This window comes from Nannospalax galili, unplaced genomic scaffold, assembly GCF_000622305.1.
Source record: "Nannospalax galili isolate Female #2095 unplaced genomic scaffold, S.galili_v1.0 scaffold39, whole genome shotgun sequence".
NCBI classification, from domain to species: Eukaryota; Metazoa; Chordata; class Mammalia; order Rodentia; family Spalacidae; genus Nannospalax; species Nannospalax galili.
The window spans coordinates 5,303,154-5,321,339 of record NW_008346683.1 but is presented as its reverse complement, the minus strand read 5'-3'; the positions used below and the strand labels follow the sequence as shown (position 1 = coordinate 5,321,339).

The 18,186-nt window shown below is 42.3% G+C and overlaps 1 protein-coding gene across 2 annotated transcripts in view; it reads left to right on the top strand.

Moving 5' to 3' along the window:
- The window catches only part of Tcp11l2 (t-complex 11 like 2), a 48,246-nt gene that overhangs the window by 18,156 nt on the left and 11,904 nt on the right, over positions 1 to 18,186 (top strand). For both annotated transcript variants that reach the window (XM_008843126.3, XM_017800621.2), the window contains exons 4-6: positions 6,472 to 6,592; positions 8,099 to 8,319; positions 10,754 to 10,890. In XM_008843126.3, the coding sequence (XP_008841348.2) occupies positions 6,472 to 6,592; positions 8,099 to 8,319; positions 10,754 to 10,890 (479 nt within the window). The remainder of the gene's footprint in view (positions 1 to 6,471; positions 6,593 to 8,098; positions 8,320 to 10,753; positions 10,891 to 18,186) is intronic.

Below are 18,186 nucleotides of genomic sequence, written 5' to 3'. Positions count from 1 at the left end.
GATAGCATTTGAATAGTGAATAAAGAAACTAAGAGAGCATACCTAAGGCCCTGGACACAGTCTTCACTATTGAAGGAGGAGAGAGAGAGAGAGAGAGAGAGAGAGAGAGAGGGGGAGGGAGGGAGGGAGGGAGGGAGGGCCGGCCTGTGTGTATGTATCACCCTGGAAGTTTTTGTATAATAGCCACAGGATGATAAATGTGTTTTACTCTCTCACAAAGTCTTATACTTGTTAATTAAAAATTCTTCTAGGACCATTTACCAATAGAACTCTGCTTATTTACCACTTCCTGAGGAAAAAGGAAAAATTGTCCTGTTGTTTCTGAACTTCCAAGACTCCCAGGAAGCACTTAAGCGCTTGCTGTAGCCTCCACTACCCTGTTTTTGTTAAAAATTGTTAAAATTTTATGTTCTAAGTCCACCATCCCCTCTTGACTGAAACTACCATATATAGCAGAACTCTGCCTACATTGTTTACTGCTCTGCCCAGATGGCCTAGCATGGTGCATGATGCACAGTACATGTTCAGAGAGACTGGCAAATTGAGTTGTTAAGAAGTGCTGTGAAGGATATATAAATATACCTGACTAGGCAATCCAGAGCATCTGGAAGTAGGAATCAGCTATTAGGGGTGCTTCCTGGTCAGTCAGACCCCAGGGACCGCTAATAAGAGCCATATCCACCTTTCTGGGATGAAAAATAAGACTTGAACCTATTACTATAAATTGTCTTCTTTTGTTTTTGTAAATGTTTTACTGAATTTTTGTGTATTTCGTACAGACCATCTCAATCAATCTTAATCATCTTTATACCCCTTTCCTCACTGGCACCCTTCCATAGCCCCCACCACTGGAATTCATACCTTCTGTCATTTGTGTTAAGTCTTATTGTATGAAGTTAGTATCCCCAGATGTTCCTCAGTGTAAGTTCACCTACTGAGGTCTAGTCAGCCTATCTAGAGTCCCTCCCTTAAAGAAGATCAGCTCTTCCTCACCCAGTGGTAATCAGCTCCCAATAGTTCTTCAGCTAAGATTGGGGTCAACTGTCCATTTCCCCAGTTCTGTGCTGGTTTTTGTCTGTTTGAGTTTGCATGGGTCTTGTGCATGCTGTCACCGTTGCTGCAGATTCATATGAACAAGAGCTTGTCAGACTTTTATTTCCATATGGTCACACATTGCTCCCTGGCTCTTACAATCTTTCTGCTCCCACTTCCACAGTGGTCCCTGAGCCCTGGGTGGATGAAGTTTAATATAGGAGTCCTGTCCAAGGACCCGCATTCTGTAGACTCCTCCTGTCTATGCTTTGGCCATTTGTGACCTTTTGTGTTTCATGTGCCCTCTGTTGCATGAGGGAGCTTCATTGATGAGAATTGAGAGATGCATTAGTGTTCTCTTAACCCCTGTTCTATGTCCTGTGAGCCTTAGGTATAAAGGTTGCATTGTAGATGGGCCACTTAGGCTTGGGCAATTATAGACAGTGTCCGTGTGTGACCAGTTGTGGTGCTCTGTACTAGTCTCTGTCTGGTGGTAAAAAAGCTTCTTTGATGAGTGGTGACTGGCATACTTGACTGTCGAGATAAGGATCCATATTTTGCACATAGTAAGAAGTTACATTAGTTTAGGGATGTGATAGTCTTGGGGTTTTCTCTAAGGTCTATGATCTCTCCAACCATATGTATTTGACTATGTTTACGGTACCACACGTGTGTTTCCTCCCATTGAGTGGGCTTTAAGTCCAATTAAGTAGCTGTTGATTGCCCCCAAGATAAAAGTGCTACTACTGCACCAATGGCATATGCTGTGTCAGTCATTGATGTGTTTATTTGGCCTTGAAGCTGGGTTTGGACCATTGATTGATGGTTCTCCCTTAGCAGCTTGTGTTGTGTTCTCCAAAGCTATGAGAGCTAGTCTTCAGAGAAAGTGGCTTCCAGGTCATTTCCAGCTCCATTGCTCCAAATCCTGTGTCCGAAGTATGTCCTGTCTTCAGCAGTAGGGTCTTACCTTTAAGTTCTGAGAGGCAATCAAGAGCTGTGGCAATAGCCTGTGCAATTTTGAGAGTCTCTTGGACTACCCTGGCCAACAACTCTCAAAGGAAGGTTTTTCCTTTCAGGCACTGTTTCTTGTTATATAGGCTTCAACTATACACACAGACTCATGTAGAGATACTATATGTGCAATCCATCATTGGGTTGTTGGATAGTATGATTCCCTCTAGTGCTTTACACTAGTTAGGCATTATTTATCTATCCTCTCTCCCTGTCTGACCCTCCCTCCGTGCCTTCCCCATTTAAAGTGTTCTCATTTTCCCCATTTTTCCCTTGGTAATACCAGTCTCCTATGGTCCCACCTCTCTTGAGCTCCTTCTTTCCCTTTATCCCCAAAGTTCCTTGTATAACCCTCCCTCCCACGTCTCATTTAAACACCCCCATTTTATCCATTTCTCCCTTAGACTAGAAACTGTTATACTAAGTGAAGTAACATAGACTCAGAAAAACAAACTACGTATGTTCTCCCTCCTATGTGGCTCCTAGCACCAAATCCTTGTATGTGAGTATGTATCCTTAGCAACAACAGGAACCAGGAGTATTTTTGAATACTGGGTGAGCACACCTGAAATTCCTGCCCTTGGGAGGCCAAAGCAGGAGGATCACTGTGAGTTCAATGCCAATGTAGGCTAACTAGCAAAATCCTGTCTCAAAAGAAAATGCTGGTTAAAGTGGACGTATCTGTTTTTCAGTCTGAAGTGGTTACCTGTCTCCCGTCTTAGCGTCTCCTAGTCCATCTTCCATAGTTACACAATAGCCACAATGATGCTAATCTGACGTAAAGAATATATTAGATCATTTTATGGCTTCAAATCTTTCAGTGGTTTCTGTTACAACAGAATAAAAACCCAAACTGTTGTGTCCTAGAAGGTCCAACCATGTCTCACTGCTGCCTCTGTGCTCTGGGAGAATTCCCAGCTTCATCCTGCCTTCTCGTTTTTTATTATTCTTCCCCCAGATCTTCACAGCCCCCCCCCGTTGGAATCTACATTGAAAACCATTGCCTTAGAAGGTTTTCCCACCCAGTGGAGTCAGCCCCTCTTCATTGTCTACAGCATTCCCACTCCCTCCTGCTCACTGCTCCTAAGTTGTGTCTCCTTTTGGAGTAGGGAACCAGAAATTAAACGCAGGGCCTTAAACACGCTAAGCATATTCATTGCCACTGTGCTATACATCCAGCTCTTGTTCATTTTTTTATGTATTTTTTTTTCTATCCGCGCTTACATAACAAAGACAATTTATTTTTACTGCAATATTCTTAGTGTTTAAAATAGGACCTGGAATATATTGGATGTTCTGACTATCAAATGTGTCCTTTGACAGCTTCATGCGTGTGTGCAATGCATTGTGGTTACTCTCACCTCTCTACTCTTTCCTATCTTCCTCCCATTCCTGCCAACCCCTACTCTTCCCTACAAGTCCTTTTCTCACATTCATGTGTTTTTGTTTTGTGACCCACTGAGGTTAACCAGGGCCATCTTTGTGACCATGGGTTTGGAATTGTCCACTGGAACCTGTTGGACTCACCCATGGGTACTCAGCTGAAGACAACGACTGCCTCTCCTCCAGAATCTACTCATAGCCAGGAGTTCAGCAGAGCAGAGTAGGGCCCCTTCTTGACCCATGACTGACTGTTGCCAGGCCCAGTGAAGGCAACCTCAGCTACTAAGAGATCATGACTGCCGTAGCTGGGTATGCCTAGAAGGCAGCATTTCACAGCCCTGCTCCCTATATCCTGGCTCTTAAGATTCCTTTTGTCCCCTTTCCCCTGATGCTCCCTGAGTCTCAGAAGGAGTGGTATAAATGTTCTTTGTAAAGGTGAGCACTCAACCCTTACTTATTATCAACACCTAGAGCAGCCATGAGTCTGCATTCACTGCTGTTGACCACAGAGACGCCTCTCTGATTAAGACTGGGCGTCATATTTCTCTGTCTGGGCCAGATGCTGATAGGGTCAGAGTTTTTAAATTAATGTTTTTTTTTTTTAATGTGTATGAGTGCATTGCCTGCATGTGAGTGCACCCGTGTTGTGCAGTGCCGCGGAGGTCAGAAGAGGGTTCCAGAGTCCCCTGGAACTAGAGTTAAGGACGGTTCGTAGCTGCCATGTGGGTGCTGGGAATTGAACCCGTGTCCTCTGCAAGAGCAGTCAGTGCTCTTAACCACTAAGCCATCTCTCCAGCCCCTAAATTAATGTTTTTTATGAAGTACAGAAGAAAACAGTTTGGGATAATTTGAACTTTAAATCTGAAAGTTGTCATGGTCAGACCAGAGTGATGGCACATTGGAATCAAACAGACCCTGGGGTTTTAATCCTGACTCTGCTAAAACTCTAGCCTCACATTTCCGAGGGATAAGATGGAAACTGTACCACTTCACATGAATGTTCATTGTAAAAGGGCTTGCACTTAAGTACTTTGATGCTATGGGAAATAATCCCCTTTCTCATAATTTTCTGTCATGGCTAGAAAATGTGAACCAGGGAAAGTTCGCAGAGCTAGGACATGTTACCTTTGTTTAAAAATTAAGTAGTAATTCCCAGCACTCTGGAGGCAGAGGCAGGCAGATCTCTGTGAGTTCAAGGCCAGCCTGGTCTATATAGTGAGTTCTAAGCCAGCTGGGGCTACAGGGAGATCCTGTCTCGAATGAATGAATGAATGAATGATGACTGAATGAATGGCCAAAAAAAAAAATTTAAGTAGCATTGTTGGTTTTCAGATGGCCCTACATTATAATGGCCAAATTTTTCCATTGTAGAAAAAGGAAATCATCCTTTTGAAAGTATTATTGACACACATTTTATCATATTTTGGGGGCAGAAACACCTGGTAAAATTAGGTTTCTGATATCTAACAGAAGTGCTTATAAATTATTTGATTGCACCCCCCCCTTGACATTCTCATCACACACTTCTCCAGAAAATTAAGCTAAAATGTACGTTTCAGCCTATAGGAAAACCTAAATGCAAGCGCTAACATTCTTTAGGGAGCTGTGAGATTGCTTAGCTCATTCCTTGTTATCCCATTCCAGCCAGACCTTGGCTTGTAGCATTAAAAGCCCAGTCGTGTTTGCCTTCCTGCCTTTCTCGCTGTTCTAAAGCTCCAGGAGAGCCTCAAACACTGGCAAGAGCACGTCTGTTGAGTGAATCTCCTTGGCCACTAGTTAAAGTTTTAATATTTAAAGTCACAAACTCGAATTTGAAGTTAAGGAACAGCTATAACATTCACTCTTCAGAAAGCTGATTTTCATCTCTCATGGAACTGTGTATTTTTAGCTATTTGTACATTAAGTAGAAAAAATAAGGAGATATGCTTACCTGTCAAACTGCTACCACCAATTAGGCATTCACTGAACACTTATTAAATGACAGGCAAGAAGTTGAGAGAAATGAGAAACTCCTCAGTAATGATAGAAATACATGGCTTTTAAAAAGCTTGTTGTGAACTTGTGTAAGAGTTGGGGTCCCGTGAGATGGCTTATCTGGTAAAGGAGCTTGCTGCCAAGCCTGAGAACCTGAGTTTAATTCCTGGGACCCACATGGTGGGAGGAAAGAATTGACTTCCACAAGTTGTCCTCTGACTTCCACATGCATACCATGGCACTGCTTGCGCGTGCGCACACACACACAAAATAAATAAATGTAAGAATTCTGTGGGAATGCGCACCTATTTTAGGACATTGACGTAAGGAAGCAAGCAAAGTGGCCATCCATTGTGAACTCCTCCTGGGAAGTCTCCTGTTTCAGCAGCCTGGTCTGACTGAGTCTAAGCAAAGGCTGGGAGCACAGGCATGTCTCCTTGGGGTTAGCCTGGTCTATTCCTTGTCAAGAACTTCAGCTGTTGAAGAAAGAGCAGTGTTGTTATCTTATCACTAAAATATTGTCTAAAGATCTGTATAGGGGAATAACTGGCTAGATTATGATATATGTCTTTGGGACAGAATTTTATGAAGCTATTGAAAGCTATGTTAAGGAAACATTTTAAGAGTTTAGAGGAAGCACTCTAGAGAACTAAATGAAGAAAAGTTTATAATGTACATACTGGGTGTTCTTTTTTTAAATTCATCTAAAAAATTTATTGGTGGCAAGGTTGTATTTGTGTGTGTGTGTGTGTGTGTGTTGGCAAGAAGAGGGTATCTGATCCCTTGGAACTGGAATTACAGCATTGTGGGATGCCTGCCTTGCTGTGTGAATGGTGCACTTTATATTCTGATCCTCAACATTGTACAGCAAGTACCTTAACCACTGAGTCATCTCTCCAGCCCCGTTATTTATTGTGTGAGTACAATGCCCATGTGTTGAACAGGCGAAATAATGCTAAAAGTTTAACAATGGGATTAAGGGTGAGATTTGTTCTGGGTTTTCAGTGCATTTTCTAAGAGTTCTATAGCAAACATCTGTCTTTTAATACTTAGTCCATTTCATTCCTGTAGCCTAGCCAGCCAAGTGAAGCATGTTGTTCACCAGGCCTTCTGGGATGTCTTGGAAGCAGATCTCAGTGCTGAGCCTCCCCAGTATGAACATGCCATCAGACTGTTTGAAGAAATCAGAGAGGCAAGTTGATGTTTGTGTATTTAATGTCTTAATCCATTGGGGTTGGTATGGTGGATACCATAGACTGAATAGCTTATAAACAATAGAAATTTCTCATAGTTTTGGAGACTGAGAAGTCTTGAAGACCAAGGTGCCAACAGGTTTGCTGCCTGACAAAGGCCTGTGTCACAGAAGATTTCTTCTTGGTGCAGCTTCATATGACAGAAGGTGGCAAAGGAACCCTCTAGGGTCTCTTGTAAAGGCATTAATCCCATTCATGATGACTCTGCCCTCATGATCTAATCACGTTGCAAAGGCTCCATCGCTAGTACAGTCCCTTGGGAATTGGGTTTTGACATGTGAATTTGGGGGTGGGTTGCAAACAAACTATAACAGTTCATTTCCCCTCCCAAAGACAGTCTCATATCTCATAACATTGGTCACTCATTTTGAAAAACTGAGGCAGTCAGTCACTAGTAGTGCTCTTCTTTGCTCTTGGTGGAGTGGAGGCTAGGAAAATAGAGCAGCAGACAGAGCTCAGGGAAATGCTTGAGGTACAAATAACACCTTGGATTTAGACCTGGGTTAGAAGTGGGCTCACCCTGTAAAAGCTTGAATTTCTTGAAGGTTTATGGATAGTTACAAGAATTATATGAGATGATAGTTCTTTTATTTATTTTTTTATATTTTATTTATTATTTTTATTTTATTTGTATGAGTGTATTGCCTGCATGAATGTAAGTAGACCCGTGTGGTGCAATGCCGGGGAGGTCAGAAGAGGGCTTTGGATTCCCCTGGAACTGGAGTTAAGGATGGTTCATAGCTGCCGTGTGACTGCTGGGAATTGAACCTGGGTCCTGTGCAAGAGCAGTCAGTGTTCTTAACCACTGAGCCATCTCTCTAGCCCTGATAGTTGTTCTTTTAGGCATTTACAAGACACTCGCTCTGTGCCATGCACTGTATTCATTTTTATGTAGATAGTTCCTTCTCAGAATCATAAAACTTGGAGGGGTCAGAGGAATTTGAATTGTGAGTCTCTGGCTCAGAGCTCATACTCCCCAGCCATTGCTCTGTGTACAAGCACAGAGTCGTCCACCGTGTTGTGAGTACTCAGTGGACAGCTGACTACTAATGCTCCATATGTAAAACACACTTCAAGGACTTCATAGGGCTTTTTCACTTACTCCTCTCAAGAGTTCTTTTGGAACCGTGATCTACAGCTTGCTCCTCTTCCTCCTCACTACCCGGAGACTTTTGGAAGTGCTCTCAGAGATTCTGCATCCTTGCCAGTTGTTTCCATTCTGAAATCATCAGTCATTCACCATAGTGGTGGTCTTTGATTCAGAAGACAGAGCTTCCTTCTCAGAGTAGAGACATTGGAGCGTCTCTGATTTACTTCCCAGGCAAAGGTGTCTCCTGTGGTACAAAATAACACAGAGATGGGGAACTTGGGCATCTAGACACAGGCATGAGAAGTGACACATTTGTTCATGTGATGATGCTGCTGACTTTTCTTTTCCTGTGTAGATTCTTCTCTCTTTTTTGACACCTGGTGGGAACCGGCTTCACAACCAGATCTGTGAAGTTTTGGACATAGATCTCATCAGACAGCAGGCTGAACACAGTGCTGTTGACATCCAAGGTCTGGCTAACTATGTCATCAATACGATGGGGAAGATCTGTGCTCCTGTCCGCGATGGCGATATCAGAGAGTTGAAGGCTACTAGCAACATTGTGGCGTTGCTGAGGTTAGCACTTATGTATTTTCTAGAAGATTGCAGAAGCCTTTTTCCTAGTTACCTATGTAATTGGCATATGATGTCCAATCTCTAGTGCTTAGCTGGGTGATTGGTACCCACTTGATGCCACCCACCCCCTTTGGTTTTTTCTGTTTTTTTGATTCACTGAATTTAGTTAGGGTTGCTTGCATAAGAATGGGGAGGGGGTTATTTGCTAGAGCATGAGTAACTCACCAGTGGCTACATTGTTGAAGAAAATGTCACTCCCTCTCCCAGCCGCCATTAACTTCCAGGAGTTCCTCACAAAGGGGTAGGGCTTCATGGGTGCCTCCCTATCCTTGATGGAATATTGGAGGACCCAATCTCGTGCAGGCCTTGCACAGATACGCGTAGCTGCTGTGTGTGTTAAGAATTCTCAACAGCCATGTATCTGAATGGCAGTGTTTCACAGCACTTCTCCCCGTTCCCTGGCTCATGCAGTCTTTCCACCCCCTTAGTGATGTTCCCTGGGCCTTAGAGGGGGTATATAAATGTCCTGCTTACAATCGGGCACTTAGCACATAGACCAGATACATGTCTCTGCATTAACCTTCACCCACTATAAAAGGAGCATCTCTGCCCAAGGTCAAGAGCAGCACTAATCTACAGGCATAAGCATAAATATTTAGAAGGCAATCTGACCTGTATGATTAGTAAAACAATAGTTGGTGTCTCCTAGGGCCTATGACCTTCCCAGCCATAGAGTTTGACTTGGCTTACAGTATCTGGTGTGTATTCCCTCCTGTGAAGTAAGTCTCCAATCCAATCAAAAAGTGGTTGGTTACCCCCAAACAGTTATGCACTATTGTACCAGTGGGCATATCCTTGCCTTGCAGGTAGGTATTATGGCATACAGGATTCACAGCTGAGTAAGATTATTGATGAATTTTCCCTTACCGCAGCCTGATTAGTTCCTTCTGGCACTCTGTGCGAGCCAACACTGGGGTAGCTTCCAGCCTAGTTCCAGCTTGATTTCTCTGTGTCCTAAGACCAAAGTGTGCAGTGTCTTTAGCAATAGTGTCTTGTTGTCTAGTTCTGCTGGGCAACTAAGAGCAGTTACAATAGACTGTATTGTTTTGGGAACTCTTGGGAGCTCTCTGGCCAACAATTCATAGATGTGCTATACCGGGCCCTCAAGATTTTCATTTAAGACCCAGCCAGGCATGGTGGTGCACACTTTTAACCCTAGCACTCAGGAGACCTTGTTACAGAAACAACAACAAAACCACTACAACAACAACAATTAAACAGCCATGGCTTCTGGTGCCAGCTTCCTCTGCCATGCAGGTACCTTCGTTCTAAACTTTTTTTAAAAAGCCTGTTTTTTTAGTTAGCTTATAAAATAGTGGGTTTCTATAGCTTTATCATTCATACATCCTTTGATTTCGTTACCCCCCCCACATAACTTTCCCTCATCCTCCTGCCCCATCCCTGTTTAAACGTTTTCACGCATAGTATCCACCCCTCCTCTACACTTCATTCCATGTGTTTTTCTGTTTCCCCCTAATGCCTCCTCCAACCCCCAGCTCCTTTCCTCCTAGCCTCTACAGCTACACACTCCAGCTTAAGCACAGAATTCTCAGAATTTTAAGCTATGATCTGCATATGAGGGAACATACAGCATTGTTTCACTGAATGAAATACCTCATTCAGGGTTTTTTTCAGTTCCGTTTTCCTGCAGGTTTCATATTTTTACACCTCAGTAAAATTCAGTATCATATGCGTGCCCTGTTTTCATTGTCCTCGCCTCAGATGACACTCATCCAGGCTGGTTCCATTTCTTGGCTCTTGTGACTTGAGCAGCAGTGAACATGGGTGCTTTCCTTGACTCATTGGCTATTCATAGCACGCTTCCAAGATGATCCCTCTTCGTTCAGTCATGAGAAACTGAAGCTCAAAGACATTGAATAATTTGTGCATGGACACAAATTTGGTCATTTGCAAAGCTGGATAGGAGTACAGGGCTGCCCAGCCTAAAAGGAAGTGTTTCCCCTCAGTGCCTCACGACCCTATTTCATCTTTCATTTACTTAAGTGTGTATTCGTGTTTCCTTAGCAGAAGAAATCTTATACACTGTGTTCAGGCTTCTAAGAAAATTCAGCAGGTTTTCACATAAAAATTCCTTCTTGAACTTTCTCTTTGTGTACTTCTGTCCGAATATGACTGGCTACAGTGGATGGGCTGGATGTCATAAATATCTGCTATAGCAAATACTGTTGAGACGTGTGTAGGGAACATTTGGATACATATGCTATAACCTTAGGACAAGTGACCTTGACAAATGACTGCTAAAACTTCAAAACCATTTTCAAGATGCTTATCTTATCTACCCTGTAACATACAGATATAGTTCATCAATTTCAGCTCCTTAATCACCTCTCTGTTTTGATTCTAAATTTTTTAGGCAAATATTCCATGTCTTGGATCTCATGAAAATGGATATGGCAAATTTTGCCATTATGAGTATTAGACCACACATTCAGCGTCAGTTGGTAGAATATGAGAGAACCAAGTTCCAGGAAATTATGGGAGAAATTCCAAGTAAGTATAATATAATGTGTACTTACTTTGAAATTGGGTGAAAATATGATACTATGACTTTTGCCTGTTTATGTAGTATGACTTTTAAACTTGTTAAAGTTGACATTGACATCACAAACTTACAGTTTACACTGTCCCAGGAAATGTGCTAAGCACTAATTTTTTCTCATTCATTTATTCCTGCTGTATCCCAGACATTGCTAAGGTGCTATGGCTCTAGAGTGGACAAAGAAAAATACAATTGGAGTCTCCAAAGAACTGACATTCTAGTAAGCATGCTGTACAAACCCTTGACAACAGCCTCTGAGATTTAATTAATCACAATCTAAGTCTGAGTTAGGTAATTTTCTTCCCCCTGACCCACTTTCAGTGGATTGAGCTTTTCAGTCACAAGATAACACAGGAGCTTTATGTACACAGGGCAAAATCCACTTTAAATGGACTCCTGCAAGTGGAGCATACCCACGGAGCGCACATAGATTGTGGAGGGCCACATGAGCATGTTCTGTCATAACATGGGCAGGTTCTGCTTGCTAACAAGGAGTGTCATGTGGGTCGTGACACCACCTGCCCCTTGGATAGCAGTTTAGAGACCTTGATTACATTCTCTGTAGGGCAGACTAAAATCCTCATGAGGAAGTAGCAGGCAGGTAGTTTGGGCCTTAACAATAACTGCAGCTGCTTAAACTTTGGAATAGGCCCCATTATTGCTAGTGGTAATGCTGTGACCTTATATGGTAAGCACTGCATTGGTTAGTTCATTCAAGCTTCACTGCAGTCCTAGGAGGTTGGTGCTGTCATTGCCTCCTATTTACAAATGAGGAAATAGAAGTTAAGGTACTGGCTCTAGGTGGTGCTAGTAGGTGTCTCTGCCTCAAACCATATGCATTTTAACACATGCAATCCTGCCTATCCTGGAACAAAATACTATCAGAAGGGTATATTGTAGAGGATCCCAGGCATGAACTGGCAAGTGGGACTGGATGACTGCTAAGGTTCTGTTGGTAACAAAAATTCTGTGACTTCAAGGGCTGTATTAGCTCTCATAGGAAAGGGATTAGGATAAACAGAGCCTGAATAGAACCCCAGCCTGAAGGCTGAACTCAACTTTATTCTTAGCATCAGCTTCCTGAGACTCAGTGATGGGACTCAAGTCTAGGTGCCTCTGTGTGTGCGTATTCGTGTGTAAATCTAGCCACATCTTGAATCAAGCTAGCTTCAAATCTTGGGCAAATTCCTTTATATTGGGTTGAGTTATAACTGTTTATCTCAAATTATTTGCATCTTTCCTTAAAACTCAGATAACCTGTGTGTTTTCACCGCTCATGCTTGGCTCTTTCCAGAGATTTAAGAATACTGCAGGGCCAGCTGTGCATTTGAGTCATTTTTGCTCAGCCAGAGAAATCAAGCATGCAGGAAGCAGAGTACATGTCAGCTGTTAATTACATCCTGAGTCACTCTGGAGGTTGGTCTCTGTGCCCTAATGTCAAGATAAAAGTCTCACACATCATCTTACACGGGATACAAGTATTGTTAGATTTTTGGTGTCTGTTTCTTTTGTATTTATTTACTTTGTGTATGTGTGTGTGTATATATAATATACATATTCGCATGCCTCAGCACACACGTGGAGGTCAGGATAGCTTGCAGGGTTCAGTTCTCTCCTTCCATCATGTGCGTCCAACAGATTGAACTTGGATCATCAGCTTTGGCAACAAGTACCTTTACCTATTCAATCGTCTCCCTGGCCCAAGGTATATATACTTTTGTATATATTTATAACTTTTTTCAGAAATTAATACAAAGTACTGTCAATTTCTAAATTGACTTCTGATAAAATTTTATTTTACCTAAGGAAAGATTTTCATATTGGAATATACTCAGAAACTTGGGCAATGACTAGGTGTATACGGTAGGCATTAACAAGGTAATATTGGTACCACAGCTAAGTTACCCTTAGAGAGAGTAATGGGGGTGGGGCTGGAGAGATGCTCAGCAGTCAAGAACACTGGCTACTCTTGTAGAGGACCTGGGCTTAGTTCCAAGCACCCAGATGGTGGCTCACAACCATCAGTAACTCTAGTTCTAGGGGATCAGCACACATAGATATACTTAAATGCAGGCAAAACACTCATAAAATAAAAATAAATTTAAATAAAGAATAATGAACTATCTTCAGAAAGAAAAGGTTATATTTTTTTAGATAACTGATGTTTTATGAACTTTATTTCATATTATTCTTTCTAAATTCCTATGAAATAGATCTCATTATGATTATCTTTGCCTGGTATATAAGGCAGTTAGGAGCATTTCAAAGAGCACACTGTGCCAGACATCATGGGGCATGTCTGTAATCCCAGTACTCAGGAGACTCGAGGCAGGAGAATTGCTGAGTTTGAAGCCAGCCTGGGTTACATAGTGTCAGGCAAGCTAGGGCTATAATACAAGACCCTGTCTCAAAAAGGAAGAGGAGGAGGAGGAGGCTCAGCAGTGACCTCAGAGTCACATCTCATCAGTAGTATGACTTTTGTTTCTTTCTTTGGATATTTCATTTTAGTGCTATGTGTACCAGCTTGTGGGAGTGAAATCTCAGCAGATAGCAGAGAGAAGCAGGCATTTTACTGTAAACACGTGCCCTCTGCTTTACCAGTCCTGTGCAGGTTCACCTGGGGCATTTACTCACAGATGCTCAAGCACCACATTAACCTGATTAAGTCACAATCTCCAGAAGCTGTGCCTAGCATCATTATTTTTCTTTTTAAAGCTCCCTTGGTATTTCTCAAGGCAGCCAGAATTGAGAGCAGCTAAACCACACTGTTGCTTTTGTTGGAAATAACTAAATGGGCTTTTAAATGTGTCAGCTGTAAATGGTTGAACTTGCAGTCCACATGCATATTAGCTGCCACATTGTGATTACACCCTCTTGGTTTTCACTCCACTTTCTCTGTTGGGTATCTTTTAAAGTCTTTTACATCTTTATAAACAGAGCTAGCAAAGCAAGAAAGCATTTACCAACTGAGAAGAAACAGCTGTGAGGTTCTGGGGGTGTCATGGCTTCAGGGCAGCAAACAGCCACTCATAAATTATCCCTGTTCAAGTGCCAGTCTGAGGAAGAGTGTCTACCTAGTCTTCATTGCTTTCTCCTGTTCCTTTTTCATTTTTTAATCTGCACCTGTGTTCAGTCTTCCCTTAGCAGTACCACCTAATGTCTTCCAAATACATGCTTTTAGGAGACCTGTGATATAAAAATCAATTGATTCTAGTGGGAAATCTTAGAACTAGGTCTAAGGTAAAATTAAGTGAGTTTTTCCCTAAGGCAGAAAGCCCAGTAGAAAAATTACCTCTAAAGCCTCTGAAATAGTCGTCAGTATGATTTCATTTGATTCACGATGTAAGAGATAATGCAATTCAAAGTTAGTGGAAAGTCTTGTGATCAAAAGTAAATGAATACTAATTATCATCTAAGTTGGTGGTTCCCCATCAGGGGTGTTTTTTTCCTGCCCCCCGCCTCGCAATGAACTGTGTGTAGAGACACTTTTGATTGTCCAATCTGTTGGGAGAGGGCATTGAATATTACTGGCATCTAGAAGGCAGAGGCCAAGAATGCTGTTAAACATCCTAGTGATCCAAACAGCGCTCCATAGCAAAGCATTAACCAGCCCCCAAATGCCAGTAGTGCCAAGGTTAAGATACCCTGCTGAAGGTCAAGAGTTGAAATCAATCCATTTCATGATGGCCCAAAGAAATTTCTTTGTGCTCTAGGATAATCTGGGCTTCAGTAAAGAAGAAAATCTAGTGGCAGTTCAGCCTCTTGGGATTGTCTTGTGTCTGAAACCCTCTTGTTTCATTTAGCCATGGTGGATGGCAAATACCTCCCTCTCCCTGCTTGCTGTCTTTCCATTGTCAGAGGAGTCAGTTGTCAGAGGAGTATACTAATATTAAGGAAGTTCTGCTCTAGTTCAACCATTAGGCATTAATAATCGTAATCTGTATTATAGTAATATTTAAGTACCATGTGCTTAAAATGAAATGGATTCAAGACCTCACATTTCTAGTGACACATTTTTAATGCAGAAGTACAGATCTTGATAATTAGACTTGCTTAAAGTGAAAGATCAACTTTTCTGGACAGTTGCCACTGTCTTCAAAGTCATCCCAAGTATGCGGCACAGGTTCAGTGTCACCCTTCCAGCCTCACCACTTCCTTCTCGTCTTTCCTTCTGGACTGGGCCTTGCCAGATACTGACTGTGCTGCGTAAACTAGCTTTCAGTTTGGGTTTATTTTCTGGATGGCATCTCCTTTGGAGCATTGATTTTTTTTTTTTTTTTTTTAAGGGGATCTGCTGAGATTCCACTTCTTCAAACTAAAGCACTAACTGGTCTTTTTTAAAAAAATCCACATTCTGCCCAGTGTGGTGGCACATGCCTTTAATCCCAGCACTTGGGAGGCAGAGGCAGGCAGATCTCTGTGAGTTCAAAGCCAACCTGGTCTACTTAGTGAATTCTGGCCAGGTGGAGCTACAGAGACACCCTGTCTCAAAAAGACTCCCCTCCCCCGCAAAAAAATCCACATTATGGGGCTGGAGAGATGGCTCCGTGGTTAACAATACTTGTTGTTATTTCAGAGGACCCAGGTTCAATTCCCAGCACCCACATGATTGCTAACACCCATCTGGAACTCCAGTTCCAGGGGATCCAACACCCTCTTAATGGCCTCTGTGGGCTTTGCATGACAAGAACGCACTTACAAACATATAGGCAAAACACTCATACACCTACAATTTTTTTTTAATTAAAAATCCACATTCTTTTAAAAAAATATTGTATTTATTATTTTTATTTTATGTGTATGCATGTATTACCTGTGTGTAGGTAAGTGTACCTGTGTCATGCAATGCCCTCGGAGAACAGAAGAGGCTGTTGGATTCCCCGGAACTGGAGTTTTGGACAGTTGTTAGCTGCCATGTGGCTGCTGGAGTTCAAACCTGGGTCTTCTGCAAGAACAACCAGAGTTCTTAACCACTGAGCCATCTCTCCAGCGCCACCCCCCAATCTACATTCTTAAAGCCAGTCTTAACCAACCCCTATTTATAGTCTACCTGTTTTATGCCATAGAGATCATTCTGCCTGAGATAACACAGCAACAAGTCACACAGCTGTTCTGTGATGGGCAGAAAACCTGGCTCAGACTTCCTGTGCGTCACATACCGAAACCAGTTCAAGTGGAGACAGTCTTACCCCCTCCTTTGAGGTGTTGGGGAGTGAATATAATTGCTGACCCTTATTAGACACTTGTTGTGTGCCAAAATGACTCTTAAGTGTTGCATGTATTCCTTTCTTGAATCCTTACCACAGCTGCAGGAAGGGACTGTCATTATAAAAGCCCAGTTTACAGACGTGGAAATGGAACAGCAAATGTGGAATTGCAATAAGTTTCCCAAGGCATGCTGCTATGTGTGAGAACAGACTGTAGCTCTGTCTTGTTCAGAGGACATGCTTCCAACCAATTCACCAGCCACTTAGCTTCCAGGGGGAGAAGGTATCACACAAATTGTGCATCACACCTTGATTGCTTTGATACTAGGTTGCCCTTAATTGAGATTTTTTTTCACCTGCAATACAAACCTGACTCCACAGAAGTGCTTCTCTACTCCCATACTACTCTGAAGCTGTTGCAGAGGAGGCTGGTGCTGATTGGCCTCTTTCCTGAAATGGTTTGTTCTCATTAAATCCATCACAAGTAATAAAGTGTCTCTACTGGCTTGGGTTCTGTTTAGAGAAGGCTGTGATGGCTGTGATTGGCAGTGAATTGGGAGCCATTTGCTGCATTTGCTGGGATTGTAGGTATGCACCACCATGCCCTGCCTAGTGAGCACCGTGGCCTTCGCTTTCAGAGACCTTCTTGGTGCTGCTTTTATCTGTGTTTCGGTATGTAGATGTGGAAAGAGAAAGTAAGCTGTCGTAGGTCTCCTCTTAGAAAGGCACAATGCTGCCTGAGGAACCCCCTTGTGACCTCATCTAATTCTAGTTAACTTCTGAGAGGCTTCATTTCTAGATGCCATCATGCTGGGAATTACCACTTCAAAGTAAAAAAATGGGGGAGGGGGAAAGGGTACACATTCGGCATTCATCCCATAACAGTTATTTGTTGCTTGATTTTAACTTTCTTGAATAGACAGTTAAATTGATCAGTCGTTGCCAGAGATTAGGATTAGAGTAACTATTAAGAGGTAGCAGGAAGAAGGCGTGTGTGTGTGTGTGTGTGTGTGCGCGCGCGCGCATGTGAATGTATAGTTCAGTATCCTAATGCCTACATTAAACCATATATATAATGAGTTCCATACGTAAAGAATGTATGTAAAAACTGTAAAGTCTATCTAAGTTAATGATATTGTACTTGTCAGGTTCCTGGTTTTGAAAGTACACTGGTCATGTATGATGTTTATCATGGTGGCAGCTATGTGAAGGGCATGCAGAAACCCTGTGCTGTTTTGTTTTTTTTAAACAACTTCTTGAGTCTTGAACTATTTCAAAATGAAGACATTTTTAAAGCCATGAAAAGAACTATGATATATAAGAGAACATGGAGGATTGAAAAGTGTGTTGGGCACTATCTAATTCTATTTACATTTAACTGTAAGAGGTCAACTAATTCCTGAAGTTAGCAGTTGAGTTCAAATTAGTTGAGTACAAATTGACTAGAAAGGGAGAAGAGAGAACTTCTGGAGTGTTGGAAATGGTTTATATCTTGTTCGGAGTAATTGTAACCCAGATACACAAAATGGTCAAAACCGCCCAAAGTAGACACAGGAATGGAACACCTTTTTGTATGTCTGTAAGTATGTATGTGCATTTATATGTGTGGAAAACAAAATTTAAAAATGGGGTTATCTGTAGCCCCAGCTGGCCTGGAACTCGCTATGTAGACCAGGCTGGCTTCAATCTCACAGAGATCCCCCTGCCTCTCCCAAGTGCTGGGATTAAAGGTGTGCACCACCACATTTGGCTTTAAAATGAAAAAAAAAAAGAGCAAAGGTAAAAAGATACTAAAAACCCACTCCTTTCTGATAATCTCACTGTTGTCTGTAGTCTGTAATCTTGAGGGTCTTTATACCTTTATCTGATGATGGAAACATGGTGTAGCAGTATGCTACTGGACACCTCTTCCCAACTTCGTATTCAGTGACTCTCTTCCCACTTGCTCATTCACATGAGGAAATCCAAAGCTTAGGGGAGAAATGAGCACTAGAGATAGGGGTCTGGAACCCTGAAAATGAGTCAGATGTCGACTAGACT